Source organism: Lampetra planeri, unplaced genomic scaffold, assembly GCF_965212315.1.
Source record: "Lampetra planeri unplaced genomic scaffold, kcLamPlan1.2.h2 scaffold_978, whole genome shotgun sequence".
Classification (NCBI taxonomy): domain Eukaryota; kingdom Metazoa; phylum Chordata; class Hyperoartia; order Petromyzontiformes; family Petromyzontidae; genus Lampetra; species Lampetra planeri.
This window is the reverse complement of record NW_027615800.1, coordinates 1-20,085: the sequence shown is the minus strand read 5'-3', so window position 1 is coordinate 20,085 and position 20,085 is coordinate 1. Positions and strand designations below refer to the sequence as shown.

General features: G+C 44.2%; 1 protein-coding gene across 5 annotated transcripts; it reads left to right on the top strand.

Moving 5' to 3' along the window:
* The first annotated feature begins 2,860 nt into the window (after window positions 1-2,860).
* On the top strand, window positions 2,861-9,410 carry CAPN7 (calpain 7). 5 transcript variants are annotated; one of them, XM_078624775.1, is made up of 21 exons: window positions 2,861-2,962; window positions 3,077-3,185; window positions 3,756-3,913; window positions 4,072-4,139; window positions 4,248-4,469; window positions 4,984-5,070; window positions 5,289-5,415; window positions 5,545-5,630; window positions 5,758-5,851; window positions 5,959-6,105; window positions 6,185-6,291; window positions 6,402-6,522; window positions 6,625-6,769; window positions 7,118-7,217; window positions 7,371-7,506; window positions 7,584-7,659; window positions 7,859-8,004; window positions 8,090-8,152; window positions 8,222-8,352; window positions 8,762-8,854; window positions 9,266-9,410. In XM_078624775.1, the coding sequence occupies exons 1-21, from the start codon at window positions 2,861-2,863 to the stop codon at window positions 9,408-9,410; spliced, it is 2,463 nt and encodes an 820-aa protein (XP_078480901.1). The 5 variants fall into 5 exon arrangements, with proteins under 5 accessions (XP_078480901.1, XP_078480902.1, XP_078480903.1 ...); XM_078624776.1 differs by lacking the exon at window positions 4,248-4,469; XM_078624777.1 differs by lacking the exons at window positions 7,371-7,506; window positions 7,859-8,004.
* The last annotated feature ends 10,675 nt before the right edge of the window (window positions 9,411-20,085 follow it).

Here is a 20,085-nt window from a genome sequence, read left to right as displayed (position 1 = left end):
AGGAGGTGCGAAAGGGATGGAAGGCCAAGAAACCAGCTGAAATCTGTCTGTGGATCACCCGACTTGAGGACAACTGAAAATCTATGGAAAGAATTGAAGGTCAGAGTTTATAGCAGTGACCCCCAGAACCAATATATGAAGACAGTTTGTGTGGAACAATGGGCCAAAATCACACCTGAGCCATGCCTGCGACTAGTTGCTTCATACAGGAACTACTACAAAGTATTAAATAAGGTTTTTCCCTGTGTCATTTCACGTTATAACAGCTGGACATTTATGGACATATACCTTTGATTTCTTTGTATTTGTGAATTACGTGGTCTTTACTGACATCTGGTGACAATTTCATGTCAATACTGTAGTCCCATTAGAAATATATTTACTGAGAAAAATGTTTACATGTTCAATACCAACTTTCACCACTGTTTATCATGTAAGAATGTCAAAGACGACTAAGACCGATTCTGCTCTCAGGATCCCTTTGGACATTTGTCAGCTGCATAGTGTTCACTTCAGGGTTGACTTTATGATTGTTCTGCTTTGTTACACAACAGATATATCTCCTCATGCAAAGTATTATTGGAAAGCTGCAACTTCTATATGTCCAAAACCATTTGGGTCTGTCATCACATCAGCACATAGAATCAACTGCTTTGTGTCTGTGGTGCATCCGATACTGATGCAGACTGCTCACATCTGTGTGAGTTATAATGGACTGTAAATTCGTTTTTTTAAGTTCCATTAATTTGAACCCCAGCAAAATACAAGAAACCCAATGGGTGCAACTGCTAAAATGTAGGTAAACCAGACAAGACTGGAGAGAGCGTCTATACAGTGGCAAGCAAATACTGTACATATTATTGCTAACATGTCTGAAACTAATGTTGTGATAAAAAGATGTTGGTGAGTTGAAGCAGTTGAAAGATGACCTGTTGACCAACTTGACAATCCCTATGCTCCTCATTTGCCTCCTGACACACACCTGTCTGTCTTAGAGAGCAGCAACATGAATTTGATGGCAGAGAACAGGAACCTGACCTTAGAGAACCAGCAGCTGGAGAAATACAATCAGCAATTAAAAGAACGAATCGATGCCAGTATGTTCACGTCACATGACTCAGCTCCAACAATACACAATAACTAACAATGATGATACTCAACACTGCAACTTATTTGGGTCTGATTTCAGGTAGAAGATGCATTTACTGTGGATCTGGCTGGTTAGAGTCCCAGTCAAACTGCTATTTAGTTAACAATCCTAAGTCAGATGGACAGAAAACCTGGCAGGAAGCCAGAGAGGACTGCCAACAAAAACATTCAGATCTGGCTGTTATAGATGATGAAGAGGAGAAGGTAATGAGGTTTGTTTCAATATCTGAACTATGTGTATTTCTATAAATGTACTCATAGAATCTGTGTCTGATGTTCCCAGGATTTTGTCAGCTGTAAGAGTTGGGAAAGTAAGGACAACACAGGCTATTGGATTGGTCTGAAATTGGAAGAAAGCGGTTGGAAGTGGGTCAATGGACGCAGTCTCTCTGAAACGTAAGACCCACCGAGTTGCAAAAACCTGTGTGACAGTAACACATTTTGAAGCAGGAGACGTGTCCACTCTGGATTCTTCTATTAATAAAGACGTTGGTGATCCAGAGCAACACTAGCCATTAGGGCAGGAGACACTTTCGTAGGTTTTTTTTTCATTCAAAAAAATATTGAAATCCTTATTAAGCAAACCTTTTTTTCATGTTCCGAGTTTCAAGAAGCTCCGTGGCTCCAGATGAAATAAATAATCCATTAAAATGAAATAGACAATGAATATATGAAGTAATTAATTTAATGCTGCAGTTTGATCGTCCATTCAGCGATGCTCTAACCACATTGTTCCTGCTGTAGCTCCTTTCCGACACCTCATGGCGATGGTAAGTGTGTCATTTCTCGTCAAGAAGGATGGAAAGCAGTGCCCTGTAACAGCAAACAACGATGGACCTGCGAAAGTAAACCTAATGCTACTGGGGAGGGGCGCCAGACATGAGGTCACATCCAACATATAGGATAATAATAAAGATTGTGTGACTGGACCGCATTCAGCATTTTTAATGCACTTCATGGCCTGCAGAGGGCGCCAGTTGGTCATAACAATGTTTATGTTGCAGACCCCCTGTATTTGTATTTGTTCTGTAATGTGAATTGCTTTATTTTTTCCTACTTCCAACTACTCTGAGCAACGTTGTTTAACTTCAGCTTTGTAAAAGCAACAGGGGGAACAGATAATGTTCTTAATATAGTTTCCCTCTTAATTATGACTTAATAACTCTGTTCGAATTTTGTCCTGCATTGACTGGATCGCTTAGAAACATCATTACGGTTTGAAAACAAATAATAAACCTGTCTTGCAGCCAAACCCATAGTCCTTTTTTGCTTACATAGTACTTGTTTATGAGAAACTAATTTTGAGAAAGTGTTTGTGGAAGGAAATCTACATTCAACATTGCAAATGGAGAAATACTTTGGATAGACACCAAAACACATCAACTAAAGAAATCATAGGTTTCTTTAAAGAAAGGAACATTTGCTTTTTACGTGGATGCAACGTTGCCCAGTTTCCTACTGCGCCTGCGCGAAACGTGAGACCCCGGAAACATGGTTGTTTTTCTCATGCTAGCTGTCTGCTCCTCTCAGCTGTCAGAGGAGCCGAAGAACGTTTGGAGCTAAATGGCGTTTTTCCGAAACATCATCGCCATGGCCGGTTCGCACTGATGAAGAGAAGCGTGTTTGGAGAACGACGCCGGCGTTTAGTTATCTTAGTGAAGGACGCTAGCTAACAGTTAGCTAGTCGCTGCGTCAACAGTTGGAGTTTACCATGGACTGCACAGCTCTGGAGCTCGATGCTGTCAAATTTGCCAAAACAGCTGTCACTTACGACCAGAATGGCAAATATAACGAGGCTGTATTTTATTATAAGGTACGTGTGTACACATTTTAAACCGCTATACATTGAATGTCAACGCCAGCTGCTACATGCATGCAAATGTGCATATGTTCTGTGTAGCTGATCCTTGTGGGTTTGTTGATTCAGGAGGCAGCTCAGGCTCTCATATATGCTGGAATGGCAGGATCCAAACTGGAAGGTATCCAGGACAAAGTGAATGAGTATCTGGACCGGGTACAAGCCCTCCATAATGCGTGTAAGTTACTCTGATTTGTAGAATCTTCCTGAACTTAGACTCTTCTGGCTTTTTCTGGGTTCCTCCCTAAAACCCCCCACAGCTTCCATGAACAAATGTTAGGCAACTGGATTTAATAGTGACCTTTGCCACGGAACGTGTGCTTTCGTTACCTGATATTCTCGAGTGTGGACACATTAGTTTGTTTTCACCTTGTTCAACTGCAACAAGTTGAACAAGTTCTCAACTTTACTTTCTTTTCCTTTACTACCTTTTAAATTTGGGTGTGTACATGTGTGCTCAAGGTTTTAACCACAGACTCTGGAATGGGACGAAACGTGTTCAGACACTGAAGAGTCAGCATTAAATAAAAATAGTCCTCTTTTTTTTATTGGATCCCAGTCATCCCAGCAGCCTCTCAAAACAAACAAGGGTCTAAAAAATCCAAATCCAAATTGAAATTGTTTCCTTCTTTGTAGCTGCAGCAGAAACAACATTAGCTAGATTGATGTTAAATGACATCTCTTGATGGATAGACAACCTCTTTAGTGTCTTACATCCTAACCAGTCCTCTTTGAACTGTGACCCCAGTCCAGGCACAGAAGAGCGACCCACTGAAGTCCCGGCAGCAGGTGGACCTGGAGCGTGCTCACTTCCTGGTCACTCAAGCCTTTGAAGAGGACGAGAAAGGGAATTGTGATGAAGCCATTGAACTGTACACTCAGGCTGTTGAGCTGTGCATTAAAACTGTAGGTCTCTCTCTCTCTCTCTCTCTCTCTCTCTCTCTCTCTCTTTCTCTCTCTCTTTCTCTCTCTCTTTCTCTTTCTCTTTCTTTTTCTCTATGAGTTTTTCCAATATCCATCACTGTTAGCCCCCTCTCACTTCTCTCTCTCTATGGTAACAACAGTCTAATGAGACATCAGACCAGGCGCTGCAGACCAAACTGAAGCAGCTGGCACATCAGGCTTTGGACAGGTAGAGTTTTTTTTGTAGTTGTAGTGTAGTATAGTTGTACAATTTCCATCTTGTGGTCAGTAAAAAAAAAAATAGACTTAATTCTTTTCTTCCACTGTGATGTGTCAGGGCGGAGGGTCTTAAAGAATCACACTCCAAACTGACAACCACCCCGCCTCAGGGGCCCGGGGGAAAGGCCAGCAGCAGTTCTGTGGGACCGGTCCGGCAGTTTTTCCCCCTTGGACCTGACTTTACCCTTCACGACCGCCCACAGCCTCAGCCTGTACGGCCGGTCCAGTCCAGTGAGTCCCAGGGTCAGCGCTACACGTCTGAGGAGATCGAGGTCCTCAGGTGAGCCACTTTGTGGAACTGCCCTCACTTGTAGTTAAATACAAGCAAAACAGCAGAAGTAGTTGATCCTTTTTGACTCATGCTTTATAACAAAGCGAGTTCCATAGTGTTAATGGAATAAACATCTTTTTTGAAAGAAACTTGAATGTAGCAGCATCTCCATCAGTCTTAACACACCCACACACAAACACACGATAGCATCATGTACTGTGTCACTGGCACTCATCATAAGGTTGTTCAGATATGAGAATTAACATGATTAACCTAACCTGTCGCCATCTGCTGCTTTACCCTTGTCATTACACCCAGACTCGTCCAACCTGGGGATCTCCAAACCTCTTACCTCATGCACCAATTGTATCTCTTTTTCCCACAAGCATGTGTCAGAATAATTTCAATGATGGTTAAATCGTAAAATAAATCACAATAGATTTTCCTCATTCCTGTCTTCCTCCTCATATTTGCATCACCTCATCAACCTACTCTGTTCCAATAAATCTCATCCTTTTTTAAGGAGTACGTCTACAATCAACTGCATCGCCTATGTGCCCTTCATGAGTGTAGACCTGAAGGAGCGGTTCGCCTTTCCTGTTCCTTTCTCGTGAGTTGCCTTTACTTGTTATGTTTTCATGTGATTGTTAGCACAACCTCTCTGATAACGTATGCCGCTGTTACTCCACTTTACTTTCAGGTTTTCCTCAACAAACACCTGCAACATTAAAGTGTATTATTTGTTTGAAGTCGAAAAGGTTGCCTCAGCATGTTTGCTCTGTGTGATGGGCCGTGATATTGATCATTTCTGAAAACTCGTTCCATCAGGGACAAAACAGGGAAACTGGCTCTGTCCCCCAAACAGAAAGCCATCTTCTCCCGCTGGGTGCGTCCAGATGAGCTCTGCAATAATCCCACCATGATCATGTCTGTGTCCAGCTTCAGCATCAAACAGGTCAGATCCCATGATTAGATTATTGCAAACTCAGCATTCCTGTCCAAGAAACTGTCCAATTGATCTTTCATCACTCAAAGACTTTCAAGTCAATCTCACTCATGCTTTTGATGTCTTCCTGTGATCCAGACAGTGGTGTCTGACTGCTCCTTCGTGGCGTCCCTAGCCATCAGCGCGGCCTATGAGAGGCGCTACAACAAGAAACTCATCACCAGGTACTGAAGGTTACCTGTGGCATTTGACCCACATTCTCAAAAAATAGTTATACCTCATACCTGCACGTGTTACATGGTGGAACTTATTTGAAAAGGCTGGAACAACTGTCCACTGCATCTCTTCCAGCATCATCTACCCTCAGAACAGACGAGGAGAACCCGAGTATAACCCCTGTGGGAAGTACATGGTGAAACTTCACATCAATGGAGTCCCCAGGAAGGTAGAAGAAAGATCACCAGACAGCTCAGCTGTGAACACAGTGAAGCTGCAGGACTTACTCACATGTAACCAGATGAACCAGATAGATATAAAACGTCCCTGCTGCAGGTGATCATAGACGACTTCTTGCCCGTGGACCGGAATGGCGAGCTGCTATGCTCATACTCCAGCAACAGGAGTGAGCTGTGGGTCTCCCTCATAGAGAAGGCCTACATGAAGGTGATGGGAGGCTACGACTTCCCCGGCTCCAACTCGGTAAGGGAGTTTGTGGGCAACAGGAAACGTGACCAAAAGAATTTTCTGACTTATGAGTTGTGTTTGCTGGGTCATGCAGAACATTGATCTCCACACGCTCACTGGCTGGATCCCTGAACGCATCGCGATGCACTCTGACAATCAGTCATTCAGCAAGGACGGCACCTTCCGCATGCTGTTCCAGAGGTCAAAGACGCCTTCTTCACCTTCGTTCTCCCCACGGTGTCCCTTTGTCGCTCCTCTTCGTACACCTGCCTTTATCTGTTCCTCCTCTCTGTGTCGCCCTCCCTTTCCAGGTTCCACAGGGGTGATGTACTCATCACCACGGCAACTGGGGTAATGACAGAGGAGGAAGGGGAGAGATGGGGTTTAGTGCCAACTCATGCTTATGCTGTTCTAGACATCAGGGAATACAAGGTAGCTCCAGCATAAATCTGTGTGAGAGTGGCTGGTGCACGCAGCATGATTCCTCCTCATGTATCAAATCCTTCTATCTCTGTCGCTGCGCCGCTTTTTTAGAATATGCGCTTCCTTCAGCTGAAGAATCCGTGGAGTCATCTACGGTGGAAGGGCCGTTACAGTGAGCGAGACGAGAAGAACTGGACCCCGGACCTCCTCAAGTATCTCAACTTTGACCCCAAGACAGCTAAGAAATTTGATAACGGTATTCTTGCATCCCCTCGTATGAAGTTATGATGTCGTTATAAGTACGTGGTTATTGTTTCTGCTCCTGTTATTACCATAACTAAGGGCTGTTACCAGTGGAGACAGTGAACTGCAGAGTGGAGCGTCCACAGCCACATTTGTTACAATCTTACAATCCTTCACTAACGGGCCTTCAAATAAATATCACAATTATCATCAGACCTTTCAAGTCACAAAAAATCTGAAAAAGGCAGAGAGTAAACTACCTAAACAGAATGTCCACCTGAAATGATTATGATTGATGTCACATCAGCTCCAGAGTTTAAACTAAACCTGTGACATGAATCTGTGTCTACTTCGTCTGCAGGAGTTTTCTGGATCGCATGGGAAGACCTGTGTCAGTACTATGATGTCATCTACCTGAGCTGGAGCCCTGCCCTTTTCAAAGAGTCCTTCTGTATTCACAGGTTTGTGTGTGTGTGTGTGTGTGTGTGTGTGTGTACTAAATCACAGTTAGATTGTGAGTGACACATTCACAGCACTTATTTCAGTATCAAACAAACTGTCAGGAGATGAGAGAGCCAGTGTGAAGTGTGTGTTCTGGTGTGTGTCCCCTGCAGCAGCTGGGATGGAAAGCAGGGCCCTGTGAAGGACGTCTACAGTCTGGCCAACAACCCTCAGTTCAAGCTGGAGGTTCAGTGTCCAACAGGGGGCGCTGCTGTGTGGGTGTTGCTCACCAGACACATCACTGACAAGGTGGAGAGAATGACATCGACGTCATGTGATCATTAGTTTTACTTTGAGTCAGTGCCTGTTGTTTGTTTTTTGTGCAGGAGGATTTTGCACAAAACAAGGAGTTTATCACCCTGGTTGTTTATAAGACGGATGGAAAGAAGGTTTACTATCCAGGTTTGACGGGGGGTTTCAGCATTTGTTTCGTATTAAATTGTGATTGCCTGAATTCCCTCTCTATTCCTGACACAACGTATAGAAATGATCTTTTCATGAAGCGTGTTTGACGGCAGATGAAGGATGTCAACAAGTAGCGCTGTCTTCGGAACACACGTCAGTGTCAGTGCAGCTGTTTTTTCTTTCTGACCTTTGGCAGCGGACCCTCCTCCCTACATTGATGGCATCCGCATCAACAGCCCCCACTACCTGACCAAGATGAGGCTGACCAGTGCGGGGACACACACCTTCACACTGGTGGTCTCCCAGTATGAGAAACAGAACACCATCAACTACACGCTGCGGGTGAGACCGATTCTTTTCTTCACCACCACGTCTGTTTTCATCTTCATATTTTCTCTAATGGCTTGTGTCCACTGTAAATCTGCAGGTTTATTCTGGATGCAAATTCACCTTTGCCAAGATCCCAAATCCCTTCACTCACACCAAGCGGGTACGTTGTTTCTGTCAGCTGGCCAACAGACAGCGGCTGCTCCCACTGAATGTCTGCGTCTGTCCTCAGATTAACGGCCAGTGGAAAGGGCTCAGTGCCGGAGGCTGTGGGAACTACAAAGACTCGTACAAACACAACCCCATCTATCAGGTCAACCTGGAGCGCTCGGGCCCCCTGCTCATCGAGCTGCGAGGTTCCAGGTCTGTTTTTATCATTTACAGCCACAAGCTGGAGTCCTTCCTCAGACATCCACTGGACACTGCTCACATAACGTACTGCAAACCTTTGAGCTGATGGCCATCATCCGTTGATCATGAACACTGTCAGAGGATCGTTTTCTTTTAGCTGCCGACACGACACAAAACAGTATCACTGTAAAATGTCATCGCCATCCATTAGGCCCCGCCTTCTCCTTTGTCAATGAGTGATTTCAGCATGAGGTGCAATTCAGAATATACCAGGTAATTAGAATCTGGAATCATATAATATCACATATTGAGGATCTATTTTAGAATTAGAACGTCGATATTGGCTCAGAAAGCATTCAAAACTGTTGTTAGAGGTTATTGAAAGTGTGTGTTAATTATTCCCTGGTCCTCGTCTCCTCAGGCAGTACAGCGTCGGCTTTGAGGTGGTGATGGTGTCGACCGTTGGAGATGTGGGGCTGACAGCCTTCCAGAAGAAGAGCAGCGGAGATTACAGGTGCGGTGAGGAGGATGTTAGGTGGTGCTGACCACAAATCACACATCAGCCGAGGAAAATACCTCAAAGGGAAGATCTGGTACATTCTAAGTGTCCGTCCAACCACAGGCGACTTCCACTACAGGTCACTGACACGAGGACTCTTTTCAGGTGGTGGATTACTGAAGATGAGATAATTCCTACGCAATGGTTAGCTAGCAGGTCTGTCATTAGCACCTACAGGGCGCCCTCTGCTGAATCTTCATGCAAACTGCATCCGATAGTCTCAACGGGGACTGCAGCCTGCATGTCCACCAGCTCATTACAGTTCACATGTGATGTTCTCACTCCAGGAGGGAATTCTTCCTTTCTTGCTCAACAATCTGACCGCCGAGTCTGTTTGAAGGTTTTATGTGTGGTGTCTTTTTCCAGATGTGGCTTCTGCTACATGGAGGCTGAGCACATCCCAGCGGGCATCTACAACGTCATCCCTACCACCTTCCTGCCCAAACAGGAAGGTCCCTTCTTCTTGGACTTTTCCAGCACGTCGCCGCTCAGGGTCTCTCAGCTGCAGTGAAGATGGAGCTAGAGAGAACATAGACTGGAGGCAGAGTGTGTGTCTGCTTCACACTGACCTCCCTTCTCTGACGGAAACCTTCAATGTGGTTGAAGAACATTGTTGGGATCATTTATTTTACGCTGAATCATCAGTTTGGACATAAAATCTATTCAGCTACAGACAAAGAACCAAAACAGCAACAAACAGCCTCAACAACGGCGAACGTCCCCTTCTGATACACGTGCACTAAGCTCACCTCGAGGAGGTGGATGACGGATCTCACAGGACATCAGACCCATCCAGGACCTGACAGGACGTGGAGGGAGGTGTGGAATGTGAGGAACCTGGACCAGCTTTGGGATCATCTCAGGAGGAGGAGAAGACGGGTCAGCGGATGTATAGAACAAAAACATGTCACTGTCTGACGACTTTGTCACTGCAACCAAGGTACTTCCTTTGTGCAAGCTCAAAACACCATTTTACAGAATATCTCAGTTCAGGTGGTCGTCCACTCCAACCTGTACGAGTGTTAAGGTCACACTATAAAATCAAATCCAGAGATTCGGAGCCAATGTGACAAAAAACGCAGCAGTTCTATCACTTCCTGCACCGACTACCTGGAAGACATCGTAAATGAGGGAAGATGTACCTTGTTCCTACTAGTCTACAGTTGATGAAAAAAGAGTAAGAAGAGGCTGTTTGATGCTGGCTGTCACGCTGCAGAACATTCGTTCACAATTGTCAAATATAATAGTAGTTTTCGCTGATTAAAGTAGATTAGACCTCCTGTCACACAATCTCTCTCTCCTTGCAAATGTGTTGAATGAAAGTAAAGAGGATGTAGTTGTATTCTCAGGAGCTGAGTGCCACAGGGAGTCCAGTACGGCAGCACATGAATGATGTCTGATGGCTGAGTGACAGGCATCACACAGAGGTTGTATTATGAACGAATGAATGTTTTTAATCATGTAACTCACATCGACTTTTTACAGGGTAAATCATTTGCCAAGTAAACTTTCGGTTTCCCGTCGATTATATTGCACTTTTTTCAATTGTTTCTCATCGTGACTCATATGAAATAATATATAAAATTAATTTTTTTTTTCGTCTTCAAATGTGTAAAATGATCTCTCATCAGCAGCTCATGTATGAATGTTGTTGCTGGCGTTGATGTTTCTTACCACTGAGACACACAAAGTGTGTTTCAAATGTAGGTTTCTGCCAGTGGAACGGTACGTCTCTACCAGGTCAGAGCTCTTTGACTCGCAGCTGGTTAAAATAAAACGATTCAAAACGTCCCTTTATCTGTGGACCAGTTTTACAATGAAATCGTCAAAATGCAAAGGAAAAAGCAATTTTTTCCTGAAATGAAAACGGGAATGAAGGTCATGCTCAGGTTTTCTGGCGCTTTCAGCAGCATCTTCTTGCTGTAAAGTCAGACAGGAGACACAGATCCAGTGAAATGTAGTAAATCAACCTTATGTAGGTACCTAAAAGACTTGTTTATGACTTGGATGTCATCTTTGAGTTGGGTTATTGTCGTCAGTTTGTTTTATCAGACTGATGCGTGGACAAGATGTTGAAGCTCCATCCCTGTTGACAGGTGATGAACATGTTCTTCCTGACACATTATATATTGAAGCTCAGTGAGTGGTTGATGTGCCACAATAAAATAACTTGTCAGTAACAATACCACTACATTCACTACCAATAAATAAGTCAAAAAAGTGCAGTCCAAAGAGTGCATGATCATATATCCACATCCAAACCTAGTTTTTAATCAGAGTAAGCAGCCACGAAGTGAAATGTACTGATTAAATGTTTCACATGCTGCATCACTTTATCATTTAATCATGAAATAATACTTACACCCAAAAAATAATTATCCCAAAATTAAAAATTTTGTGAGTGACAACAGCATAAATTTATGAGATTAAATGTACTATTTTAAAGAAATTTTAAGTCGAATTGTACAATAAACATGATTTTCAGGTGATTGATAAAAACAAAGTTGAAATAAAGAAATATAATTACAAATTAGATTTATGAGAAAACTGGTAAGAAAATCATCAAACTTGTAAAAATGAAAACAAATCTGGTAATTCGATTCATATATAAACAGAAATGCATTCTATTTACATGATTTCAACTATAAAAAACTGAAAATTGTTTTATTTAGGTTTGACAAGGAAATATACTAACAATCATCAAGTATTGTGTGTTTATGAGTAAACCTGATTCATAATATATTCCATATTTAACATGACAAATTTTCTTTAATTTTAGAGTTACTAGAATTTCCATAAAAATTAAAAAGCTGCAATTTTGTTAGAAAAAAGATTCCCTGTCACTGAGGCCTCATATCTGTGCAGAGGTCAGTGAATTAGAAGACAAATGGACAATCAACAGTGACCTGCTGATTCCTGACATGCACCCTGTTGGAACGTCTGACGACAAAACCTGACGAGACAGTCGGCGCTACAAAAATAATGTGCATTTTCTTGAAAGCAAAATATTCGCTTGAATTTTTGACCCTTTTAAATTGTTTTATATTAAAAAAGTTAAAGATTCTTCAAAGTAAAACTGTGCGGCTTGAAAAACATCACTAAATACTAACAGCACCCAAGTGTCATGTATTTGTACTTAAAAAATATCACACCTGAAATACATAAACCTTTATTGAACATCTCCACACGTGGCATAAACTCTTTTAATGGGTAAACTACACACAAAATCACTTGTGTATCTAAAGACACAAAACGGAAACACATCTCAAACTGTTGAACAATCATAGCAGTCTGAAGTTCAAAGGTCATACATGAGCAGGAGCACACTTTTTTTCAGTAAAAAATAAACAATCATCTCTTTCCATTCGTCACAAACGTCTTTTTACAAACATGGTCTAACACAACAGTGCTCTTAATTTGTTCAAAGTGCATGAACTTTCATGAGGAAATGGGACACGGCTTAGTCCTCCAACAGGTTTCAGTCAGACTGAGTGTTCATCAGACACCTTTGACCAGCAGCACGGCCTTCTGGGAACAACCATCCACGCTCTTGTCGCTGCGTTGCCGTCGCAGGTTCAGAAAGCTGAAGCGTGCCTCCAGGCTGAAGCTTTTCCTGGCACTGGACGCAGAGCTGTTGTTGTTGGTGGCTGAGGGAGCGTTGTCCAGAGCGCCCTCGGCACCGTCTGCACGGTCGCCTACCGAACCAGAGAGGAGTCAGTTATGAGAAAAGGAATCTAATGTGAGAAAGAAAACAGGACTACATGGACCCGTCAGTCTGGATTAATATCAGTTATTTCACATGACAAAGTCTACTCACTTTGTTTTGAGGAGTTCTAACCAGGAAAAGAATTCAGTGTTTAACTGAGTCAACACATGTAAACACACTTGTCCTTCTCATCTTAAGACGGTGACCTTTACACAACACGGTCTTTGATGGAGTTGGAGAAGAATGGCCTCCATAGTTCCAGGGTTTAATCTGTCCCGACACGCTTTGCGTTGTTGGATCGTACTTAGAAAACATAACTTGTTTATCTGCAGAGGAGCAGATAAATTTATCTCATTCAACAGAGGTTGAAGAGGAAAAAGACCAGGAAAAAAATGAGGCTTTGATGAGGACATGGCCCAAAGCGCAAAGAAAAAACACCTCTGCCTCATTCCTGTTGTCCTGTCAGGATCAGAATTTGCTGTGAACTGAGGGGGTTTCACGTGCACACACACACACACTCCAATTTCAGACATGTTTGGTCTGAAGCTGGAGCTCGCCGCCACGCTGACTAATGGCAGCAGGACGATCCTCCACCCAGACAAACATCCACAGCTCCCTGTGCTTCTACTTTCATCACTTCACTCACCTCTCTCCCACGTCGCACTCAGGCGACGACGCTCCGCTGCACTCGCTGCGAGGGCCGAGCACAGGTGAGATGAGACCGAAGTCTGACAGCGACACGGTGCTCGGAAGGTCCAGACTGCAGGGCCTGGGCGGAGGCGCCGGGAAGCTTAGGGAGGAGGAAGGCGTCGGTGACGGACAGGTGGAGGAGGAGGTGGAGGAGGTGAAGGGACAGGGTGACAGCAGCTCCTGAGGGCTGCTGGGGAGAGGAACCCAGGCTGCACGTGGAATGAGTCTCAGAGTCTTCCTCCAACATGACGACGCTGCCGCCGCCCACCTCTTCATCGAAGACTTCTGACGTCACTGGGAGGATGGAGGGAGAGAATGAGAAACAGGTAGGGAGGGCGAAAGAGGTGACAGACACACACATCAGAGCTGGTCTGGGGGAATACTCTTCTCTGATTGGCCAGAACCACTGAATGCACACGTACTTCGGCTCAGGTGAACTTTTCTAATGGTACGATGGTAAACAGCTGTCGGGTGTAACAACATCTGGACGTGACAAGGACAACAAGCTAAAGGGATGATTTGAACATTTCTGTCAACTTGATTGGAGAGTAACAGATTTCTGGCAAGTGAGATGCTGCAAAAAAAAAAAGATAAACCTCAAGTGAAAAATGACACAGTAAAGCATGAAAACCTGAATGAATGATCCCATTTCTGTGTCTTTGGCCAACGACATTGTGTAGGGGGTGAATCCACCATGTGTCTGTGTCACGTGGTTCTTCACCCCCCGTGTCGTGCCTGAAAACCATTTAACGCACACATACGCATGGATTAACCTGCCGATTCGCGGCCATTGTGAATACTCTTTTCTGATTGGCTGGCAGCCGTACGTTAAAACCGTTTAAAGCACACGTAGTCTGGCTCGTGTTGAACATTTCTAATATCCATCTGCGGTGCAACCTGGCAACACCCGATTGGCAGCAGCGGTTCTTCGCCCCGCGTCGTGCTTTAAACACACAGCTACCCATCGACTGCAGCTGCTGATTGAGAACAAAGAAGACCAAGAAGTATACTCACTGGAAATCACATCCGACTCCAACTTGAAGCTGGAGATTTCATCCCCAGACATGCTGTCGCCCTCGGCGCCAACACCTCGCGCCCGCGGGGGCCCATGGCAGAGTTCCGCCGGCGCTCATGGATCTCGTCGGAGATCATCTCCAGGTTCCTCAGTGCCGTCTTGTACTCGCCTTTGGCCTGAGAGAGCATGGCCTGACGCTCGTCCACCGTCTTTTTCAGGTCTGACCAGAAAGAGGCCGACAGACAACGAGCTGATGCCACATAAAAATACACCAACACCAACTTTGTCTGCCTCAACCTCTAGTGAAGTACTGGTACTGAGAACGCTCTTCATACTGATACTTCTACGTCACCGTCAAACTTGACAGAAGCAGCAGACACGTACCTCCAGCTGAAGGTAGTACCTCGCCTTCATCTCAAAGTACGGCCTGAGAAGAGAGCAACCACATTAGACACAAGGGGAAAAGTACAGAGAAACCCAGAAAGGAGCATTATGCACTTCATCGCCATGGCAACCCTAGAGGAGGAGGCCAAATAGGAGGGAGATGGCGCTGGTTCAACCCACCTGACGGAAACCATTCTGTCCATCCTGACGGACAGGAAGTCGCCATATTCTAGCTAAAAGTGTTGTGAGATGCTGCTTTCAGGTGCTTGGTGCAAATGTGGGAGAAACTGAGTGAATGTGGTGAAGGTGTGTAAATGGAGCAAAAGAGGGCAGCGTGCTGTGGAACAACGAGAAGGTTCGAGTGTGTTTGTCCTTCTTCCCATGCTGCTCTTACTTGGACTTGCTGATGGTACGTTTGAGTTTCTTCTCCAGCTGCTTCATGCGGCTGATGGCCACCGTGTATTTGGCCGCTGTCTCCTTGTGCACCTGCTCACTTCTCGTCTTCTCGTGCTCCGCCTCCATCACCTGCAGCCACGGTGGAACATCAGTGGTCTGGTAAAACAGAACTTGTGTTCTCTACATAGAAAAACCTCTCACGCGCTGGGTGGCATGGTTCAGCATCTCCTGCCAGGCAGAGTCGAACTGACGGGTGTCCTCCTCCAGGAGCCTCTGCTCGGCCAGGGAGATGGTCTCCTTCGCCGCCCGGAGAACCTCCGTGGCTCTTTGGAAGTCCTGTGTGGCTCTCTGAGCTTCCAGCTGGGCCTGAAGGTCACGCACAGACATTCAGTGACTGAGCACAGACCAGTAAATGTGCATTTACAAACACTAGGACCAGTATAGCCGGTGATTGATACACCGTGTTCACTATAAATCCCATTACTGACGCTTGTCAACACGCCAGCACATCGGAAAAACTGGGCCTACTTGGGGTTATATGGTCGTCTGTGAGCTGACAGAGCTGCAGGGCGCCATGTGCTCTCAAATACGACTTACAATTAGTTATGATGGGATTTAGTCAACAATTGATCCGTCACATCAACCAAGAACAATGTTCATCATAACATGTACGTTCATGTGGGACTGAAAAACACGTTGGACATTAGTTTTGTTCAGTGTAATCCATCAACACTACGTTATCACCAGCTGGTTTTGCAGTCTGACTGTCAAGTCTAGAGTTCAGTCCGGTGGGAAAGCTCCTCACCCTCCAGGATCTTTTTGGAGCAGGACACCATCAGGCAGGGCGAAAGCACTTTATCTAACGCTTCCCTCCCATGTGCTGTGTTGTGAACGTTGAAGTTGACTCAGGGAGAAGGTACAGCGTTCCCCTAAAGATCATTATTTGGCAGCACAGAGGGCCTTTGGGGTGGATTTGTTTGTGCTCGTGTTGTTACATCGGTCTTTTACGTTGTCTGTGTAGTAAATCCCTTTTTATCCAAGAGAGTTCACTCTATCGTGCATCTCGTGCTTGCTCTCCTTCAGTGTCACGTGCACATGTGCTCACGTTCTACTCATCAGTCCGACCCCCTCCCTCACTCTGTCAGCACCAACTGCCTGACCTGCTTTGAATCCCCTACCTACATACCTTTAATGAGACTAACTTCATTTAAACTCACAGCGCCACAGATCAGTCTTGATGTCATTCATGTGTTTGAATAAACAACAGCCAATGTGGGTACAATGTGTGGTTTTATTCCCAAAACCATTTTCCCTCTTTGTCCTAGTTTTTCTTTGCAGCGCTGACAACATCAATGGTGTCCTCAGCCAGCGTTCAAAGATAGAAGAGTGTAATTGGAGGAATTTGTTCTGAAGACAAACAGCTTTGATCCGCTCCGATTCAGCTACAACAGCACCACTGATGTCCGGAACGAATGCAGCCAAAATAATCTGGCTCCCACACAGGTTCCAGTTTCTGGACTGAAGAGCCGGTTCCAGTTAAAAACCAGATCCAAGTGATCTGATCATCGTAACTAAATTCCCCTGAGTCTATGAACGAGTCCCTTTATCAACGTGTTTTTCTGTTGATGTTGCACAAAACAATGACGCTGCTGGAAAATAAGGATTGATGGTGAGAGAAACCACAGGGGACGCTAACATCAGTGTAACAAACATCCTCAAACATCTCGACACACAACAAGGGCTTCAACCCCAGTATCAGGCATTCATTACCAATATATCATATATAGTACCATAAAGAATGTCATTTATGACACAACAATCAACTAAGTAGCTTTAGTCGTCTCTTCTAATTATTCCTGTTTCCATCCATCCTCATCTTCTTATCTCTTCCTCCAGCCTAATCTTTCCCTCTTTCTTCCACCTTTTCGCTGGCTGCTGCGTTTTCCCTCTCGTTTGCTTCTGCTTCATATTTTAAATTACTGCGCATGAGAGGGATGAGCCGAGAGAAGCAGAAGTGTAAGTAATGTAGGATGTCTTGCAGGAAAAAAAGCAATTTGTCTCTACAGACGCGTCAATTATTCAAGAGACCCTTAAAACAGAGGAAACACACTCTGGTCCCTTTTAACTGAAGACAGAACAGACAGGGATGGATGAGGAGAAGGAGAACATTTTTTCATCTCATTAGTCATGACTTCAAGCGTCATCTGAGCTATGTGGGCAGTAGTTGGACATCAAGTGACCTGTTCCAGCAGCCAATCAGCTCGCAGTGGTGTCAGTTTGATTAAACAGCCACATCTCTATGGTAACAAGCATTTCAATTTCTACAGAAAGCATCAACAGCAAACTATACACCTTTAATGACGGTTTCTGTCAGAAGTCCAGAGTAACGTTACTATGGAAACAATAAACCCAGGGTCACTGAGAAGTGGGTTAGGTTCAGATCCGGGACCTTCCACATCCACATTCAGGACTTATGATGGAGCATTTCTAATTAACCAGTGCTGCTTCTTTAGCCGTCAGGGGAAACTACAGTCAGGGCCGACTACATGAGATGTTTGTCATGTCATGATGCATTTGAGGATGCAGTGAGGTCATGAGGGACAGAGAAATACTAAGTCACAGAGAAGGAACTCACCATGAAGAGAAAGGGAGTGATATGTCTGCAATTTTGATAAAAGGGTAAATCTCCTATTGTCCTAGTAGGGAACTTTTTTTGGGGTCAGATGATGGCTAGAAATGTACTCTGGAAGCCAGACAAGCCAGAACCCATGCAGAACACAACAGGAAACCCACATCCAGCGACACAAGTCACAGCTGCTAATACAGAGAGAGAGAGAGAGAGAGAGAGAGAGAAAGAGAGAGAGAGAGAGAGACACACACACACACACACAGTGGCTGAATAATGTGACGTGAACTGCTGTCAAGAACACTTCACTCAAGCCAGAACGGAAGGAGATAAACAGAGGGGAAAGAGGATATTGATAAAATGAGGAGCATTTTGACAAACCAGTGGAAAACCCTCAGCTACATTCTAATAATCTATAGTGTATTGTAGTGTAGTATTACATTAGCTGTCACTACAGTGCCTTTCAATGTACCTTTCACTACAAAGGGCTTCACTATCCAGTACAACTATCTAGAAAGTGGAGTGGAATGTAGTATACATCTTGGTCAAACAAGCTCTTGCTGCCAACCAACCATCTACCATCACAAATCAACACTACTGGTCCATTAATCTAGTGCTTTTCATTCTCTGTTGTGGGTCGTATTGCCTCTTCTATCTGGACACAAGGCCAAGTCTGAGTCATTCATGTCCTGCTGCCACTCCCAGAGCACTGCCTGTCGCTTATCTCCATCCACCAATAATGTCTTTTTTATCAAATGGAATGAGACGCACATGGAGCGGCCCAGAGGAAAACAGAATGCTGACTATTGTGTGCATGTTCAGATGATGAAATGGTGGAGTAAGAAAACAGAACAAGACGACGAGTCAACAATCAAGAAATGGAAAACTGGGGCGCCCGACAGTTTGAGATTAAGCGATAAATGAAAGGAAGAGAAAAATAGAACGGAAAAAAAAGAAATGTCAACAAAGAAAGATAAGTGTGACGAGGGTAGAAGGAATGAAGCAAAAAATATGAAGCGGAGGGTCTGGGTGAAGTGTGGAGGACCATCTCGTTCCCAGAACGACTGGTTCAATAATAAGAGCCTGCTCGGGTCAAAAAGGACCTTGTAAACAGAAGCTCTGCTGTGGCTTGAGCTCACACTGGGAAGACAGAGAGCTACCTGAGGACGGACACCAGGAGACGTATTGTTCGGTTCATCTGAGACATTTCTAGTCGACAACTACACCACATGGGAGTTTTGCCTGATTGCATCCGTCTATTTCTGTTCTAACAGGCTATTTAGTCACAATGTCTTGATGCCACTACACAGACATCAGAGGACATGGATCTGTTTCAAAATGTTCACAGACACAGTTTGGTGTCAACATGATATGTGATTAAGCATTATTGAACAACAGTTATTTTCATCGTCAGGAAAATAATCAACAGATGAATTGATTTGTTTTATAAAATAGCTGATCATTGTGGACTGCGTATGTGTATTGTGGTAATCAAAAAGAATCTGTAAGAATCTTCTCAAATGAGGGGTTTTTACTGGTTTGCTCCTCTAATGACATTAAACTGATTATCTATCTTTGGTTTGTGAACCAATAATGACCATAATGAAAATATCATCATTTGCTGCTGGTGAAAAAAAATGACTTTAGTCGCCCAGAACTGATCGCAAAGTCTTGTCTTACAAACGACTAGGACGAGTGCAGAGGCTATCAGACCGGACAGATAAAGGCGAGCACGGGGGAAGGACAGACAGATTAAATGATGAGGATGATGTGGATAAAGGTTTGATCTTCACTAAGAGGCATTTGAACAGCATGTAGATGTACTACTTACACCAGATGGTAGGAAAGGATTCAACTACTTAGGGTAGGAAAAAAAGCTATGATTTCAGAATCAGTGGATTCCATCCTTAGACCGCTAAGACAAATGGAGATAAATGAACGACAGCAAACATTCTCACCGCTGTGATGAGAATTTAGTATCTCATGTCCCAAACTGCATTTCACTAAATAACAGACATCAAATCTGCTTAAACAGGAAGTAGGGTGCATACAGCATTAATGTGAGAACGCCTGATGTCTGGTGTGTAACTGGTCTGGTCGTTTTTAAAAGTTTTGTTTCTTATTTATACTTGAAAACCAAGCAGCGTTGGTTTTCAACAAAGCATAACGCATAAAGCCTAGTCCATCTGTGACAGATGGACTAGGCTTTATCTAAGATTGGCTCCAGCATCACTCTGACCTACTAAAGTATACTACAGTAATGGTTGCAGAGCCAAATGATGGAAAGATGTGACCTACTGGACCATTCCAGACCCCGTCACATGTGGGTTCAGACCAAAGGTGAGATACTTTCACAGAGGGTGACTACT

Excerpts from the sequence above, each read along its gene's own strand:
- CAPN7 (XM_078624775.1), top strand. The coding sequence starts at position 2,861 with ATGGACTGCACAGCTCTGGAGCTCGATGCTGTCAAATTTGCCAAAACA. Across the intron at positions 2,963-3,076 it reads AGGCTGTATTTTATTATAAG|GAGGCAGCTCAGGCTCTCAT; the intron begins GTACGTGTGTAC and ends TTGTTGATTCAG. Across the intron at positions 8,353-8,761 it reads ATCGAGCTGCGAGGTTCCAG|GCAGTACAGCGTCGGCTTTG; the intron begins GTCTGTTTTTAT and ends TCGTCTCCTCAG.